Source organism: Nannobrachium achirus (assembly GCF_963921795.1).
Source record: "Nannobrachium achirus genome assembly, chromosome: 5".
NCBI classification, from domain to species: domain Eukaryota; kingdom Metazoa; phylum Chordata; class Actinopteri; order Myctophiformes; family Myctophidae; genus Nannobrachium; species Nannobrachium achirus.
In genome coordinates this window covers 10316707-10321542 of record NC_137814.1, presented here as the reverse complement: position 1 = coordinate 10321542, position 4836 = coordinate 10316707, and the positions used below count along the sequence as shown (strand labels likewise).

Genomic DNA, 4836 nt, shown 5'->3' with positions numbered 1-4836 from the left:
GAAGAGGAAAAACGACAGCTCTGTGTGGATCGTCGACGCTCTGCCTGCCTTGCGTGACAACACCAAGGACCGCGTTCAGGCTTCGAGGTAATTTAAACCCTTTTAATTCTCGCTTTAACTCCCGACCACTGCTTCCACTCGATGTCGGAAAACAGAATATTGGCTTTTAGGGCGTTTTATCGACGGGTAAACCGTCGGTTTGGGCGTCGCGCGGGGGGTTTAGAGACGGCAGGGGAAACCATGTAGCCCGAGCGGAGGGCTCTCTGCTCGGTACCAAAATGGCTGTGGTGGGCGCAGTGAGATGTGAAAGATTCAACAGCTAAAGGTTATTCTCTCTCCGCACGCCGCGGCGAGCGCGACGCTAAAAACGCGGGGCGCCGAGCCGGGTTATCGCGTCGCGGTCGTGGTTTTGTTGTTAGCACGGTTCGCTGCTGCTTATTTTCCCGTGTTTTTAATGGACGGTCTTTTTTTCGCCGTTCGTCGGGGCCTATTTTTTCCTCTCTCGCTCTCTCCTCGCTCCATAGGATTTCTGCATGACTGAATTAGACTCACTTTTGTTTACTCTCTCTCACCGCCGTTTGCGGCTCGTCGCGCACCGCTCCGCCGTCGAATGCAAAACAACTTGAGCAAATGTTAGTTTTATTTATTTATTTAATTCCGCCGTGAAAGTAAATGCGCGTTGCATACTTAATATGTATACATTAACATAATTAGCATGCTAATTTAGCCTAGCGCCTCGCTCCACCCACTTTTTTTAGTTTTGGCAGCTGATGATGACCGTTTCCGATTATACTGTAAGATATATTGCTGTAGAAAACCAAATAAAAACAAAAGACGATGACGAAAATGAAAATTATAATGCCATTTGAACGAACTATTGGGGTTTTTAGGACGACAAACTGTAGCGCTGTATTCGGATTGTGATGTAGCTTCCATTTCTGACTGGTGGTGTTCCATTCAATCTTTATTTTTGATTAATTGAGTAGAAAGGACCCCGATGGGTTTAATAGCCTCTTAGCAGACCTTTTATTGAACTGTAGGCCTACTTTGGTGTGCCTTTTTTTTTTTTTTTTTTACTGCTAATAAAGTATTCAATCAATAGATTCAGGTCCATTGAAATACTTACATAGAATAAAAGAAACGCGACAGACATTCAATTAAGAAATAAATAACACAACTTAATCCACGGGCAGGAAAGCACAAATATTTTAGGCAGTGCAACCTTAGTCTGGATGTATTAGCCTGAACAGCTCATTGTGATTAGTTTGGATTCTCTTGCTAATTCAGATTGTGACTGTAAAATACAAATATAATAATCACAACTGAATTCAAATTAATTTCCCCTCCCCCATTATTTTTGTTCTTCTTTTTTTTTAGGTTCCTATTTAACACGGCAACATGTCAGACTTACTGAGATACATCGACTATGACCACAAAGCCACGTTCCTGAAGATGCTGAACCAGCAGCGGATGGAGGGCGAGCACTGTGACGTGGTGGTGGTGGTGGAGAACATCGAGTTCCGGGCCCACCGCTGCGTGCTGGCCGCCTGCAGCAACTACTTCAAGAAGCTGTTCAAGAAGCAGAGCGACGAGGACAACTCCATCGTGGAGCTGGACTTCATCCGCTCCGACATCTTCGAGGAGGTGCTCAACTACATGTACACGGCGCGCCTGGCCGTGCGCAAGAAGGACATCAACATGATGATGTCGTCGGGCCAGATACTAGGCATCAACTTCCTGGACAACCTCTGCACACAGAAGCGCGAGCTGACCAACATGAAGACCAGAGAGAACCAGGCGCCCGGCGACCACGGCATGAGGGCCCAGGACGCCATCCTGAAGGAGCTCGCCATGGAGGAGGTGAGGAAGAACAGCTTCTACGACCAAGGCATGGACGGCATGGGCCCCGGGGGCTCGCACGTCAACAACCAGCCACACAACTACAGCACCAACATGGGCAAGGACCAGCACGGCCACTGGAGCAGCTCGTCCTCCAGCGACATGAAGCTGGAGTACCTGCTCTACGGCCACCGCGACCACGGCTCCTGCCAGGGGCCCGGGGGGAAGCCCCTGGACCACAACGCCAAGAAGGAGCGTCTGCTCACCGCCAACAGGCCCTACGGCTGCGAGCACTGCCCCAAGGCCTTCACCACCGCCGCACACCTCAAGGAGCATCTAAAGATCCACTCCGGCTTCAAGCCCCACCGCTGCGTTGTGTGCGGCAAGGCGTTCATCCGGGGGCCCGACCTGAAGAGGCACGAGCGCGTGCACAGCAACGAGAGACCCTTCGGCTGCCAAATGTGCGAAAAGGCCTTCAAGCACAAGTCCCACCTGAAAGACCACGAGCGGCAGCACCGGGGCGAGAGGCCCTTCAACTGCGGCTCCTGCGACAAGGCCTTCATCAAAGCGTCGGATCTGAAGCGCCACTGGAACACCATGCACAGCGGCAACCCCCGCAGAAACATGTCCCTGTCCCCCGCCGCCTCCCAGCAAGGTGCCCAGCAGCCAGACGCCACTGGTGGTGGTGGTGGAGACCAGAGAGACTGGAAACTGGAGACCGGACCACATTCGCATAACTCGGAGAACTGTTGATTGTTGTCTGCAGGCACAAACCGCTAAACACGGACACATACACTGACGAGACAACCACCACACTGATATGACAAATATACACATACGCATACATCCATATATCCCATCATATTACCTGTACATGAGACGGGTAAATGTATGCACACACCCGCCCGCGCGCGCACACACACACACAACCACAACCCTGTGACAGGCTGCGTAGCCTCGCGTCACACGGACAATGATCGGAGTGAGTAACGACAGATCATAGCATGTTCATAAGACTGTGGGGCTGTATTATTATTCTAAAGAATTATGTCAAGAGGATGTTCTCTGTTTTTTTTTGTTTATTTTTTTTTTCTCCGCCTGTAAAATCCTGTAAATGTTTAGTTCACTCTACTATACGTATATTTTTCACAACAGCAACGTTGCTATCTAGACTGGGGATCCTCATAACATTATTCTCTTTTACTTTTACGGGATATGTAACATTTAAATGTTTTGTTTAACCTTTGATGAAATTTTAAGGAGATATGTTAGGGAAGGGGGCAAGACAAAAAAAAGAAGAAAAAAAAAGATTTTTCTGCATAACATTTGTTGCGTTGACTATATTCATGTGGATGTTTTTAATGGATGTGTTTAGTTGTATTGATTGATATTACACTGTACGAGTAAGAGTCACCATTTTTGCATTTGACAAACAGATGATACCAAAGTCTTGGGCCCTCAAAAGATAGTCTCACAAGACTGTCCTGCCCAAGCATCTGGCCAACTAGATTTACTGTTATACAGTATAACTGTCATCCAGCTATCAACAGTTAATGATAGATGTCTGTATATACTGTAGCTTAGATTGTTGCACAATTAGAATACACAATAATTAAATATGCACATATATAACATTGTCCTACTCCTACACTTTGACAATAAACACCATTTGCTGCGTTGTACTTTTCTTGCAAATTATTTTTCGTTTGTTTTTACCAGGTGATTGTACATCCATAGGCTCAAATAACACAAACTCCTGAATGTTAATTTAGCTTACAAGTCCATTTGGTTAAATTACACTGGATGAATCTATCATCTGTGGTGGTGTAGTTTGTGGTTGGGAGGATATGCCAGTGCCACACCCAACAACCTCCAGGTCATTTGTTGGCAGTCAGGTGTGTGAGGTAGCAGCTGCCATATAGATAACCTCTGTCAATGAGTTATGGCACATTTTTATAGTTTGACGTGCAACAGTGACCGGCCACCTTCTCTTGCAGAAAATCATGTCAATAATGCATTTTTTCACTTGGAAATTGCTTATTTTCAGCTATGCATACTGCAAAGTATGACCTATGCATACTGCAAAGTATGACCTAGGCTTTAGGGTTCATCTTGGGTATAATGGAGCTTCCATGCCCCCACCCTTGTTCCTAATTTAGCTCAAAATGTGCACATTTATTTAAATGAAGAATGTAATTAAATATCTTGTTCCACACTATCAACAAGAACCTGGTTGCTGTTTCGCTCTTGGAACAAAAGTAAAATAATTTCCCCAAAGGCTTCAAATTAATTATATTCAATCAGAACTTCACCAGCTAAAAGCAGTTCTTGATTTTGGATTAAAATGACCTTGTCTTGTTGTGTATCCACACAACAAAACAAGACAAGACTGACTACCATATCCATTTAAAATCACAGCTGCAAACTAACTCAGCAATGCAATTATTTGCCATCAAACAATTGTATTGCGTCTGTGTCTTCTATTAAGCTAATAACACAAGATCAAATGTCCACTGGCTAAGTCAGGAGAATCCACCGTGTTAATGGAGATACTGTAGTGTAGGAGTCAGGCATCTAGTTCACCCTGAGTTCAAATTCTCCTCCTGCTTTGACAAAGAATGCAGCAGCAACTTGGTTTTGTTTATTGGCCTGGCCTATGCAAACAATCACATCTGGTGCACAGTCCCCACCCCACCCTCCTAAATCCTGCTGCCCCTTGGGTTTGTCCAGTCTGTTTTAGGTCTATTCCAGCACGCTCATTTTTGTCATTATCACACACAAAAAATCCTCCATAAAGTGAAAATATCTGCTCTACAAGCTCACAACATGACGTGCTGTGACCTTGCAGATTGGCTATTTTCATATATAGATCAGAACTGTCTATTTTAATACATTATAGGTTAATTACCTGATCGTTACACATACAATGTGCAAACACATTATTTGCTATGGGACCTACAGTATACTGTTGGCTTTAACACAGTTAGCACGTGATGT

At 45.3% G+C, this 4836-nt stretch overlaps 1 protein-coding gene across 1 annotated transcript; it reads left to right on the top strand.

Moving 5' to 3' along the window:
- LOC308285661 (zinc finger and BTB domain-containing protein 14-like) lies at window positions 1-3497 on the top strand. The gene is made up of 2 exons (XM_080726494.1): window positions 1-87; window positions 1378-3497. Exon 2 carries the CDS (start codon window positions 1399-1401, stop codon window positions 2590-2592), a length of 1194 nt encoding a protein of 397 aa, XP_080582620.1. The 5' UTR covers window positions 1-87; window positions 1378-1398; the 3' UTR covers window positions 2593-3497.
- The last annotated feature ends 1339 nt before the right edge of the window (window positions 3498-4836 follow it).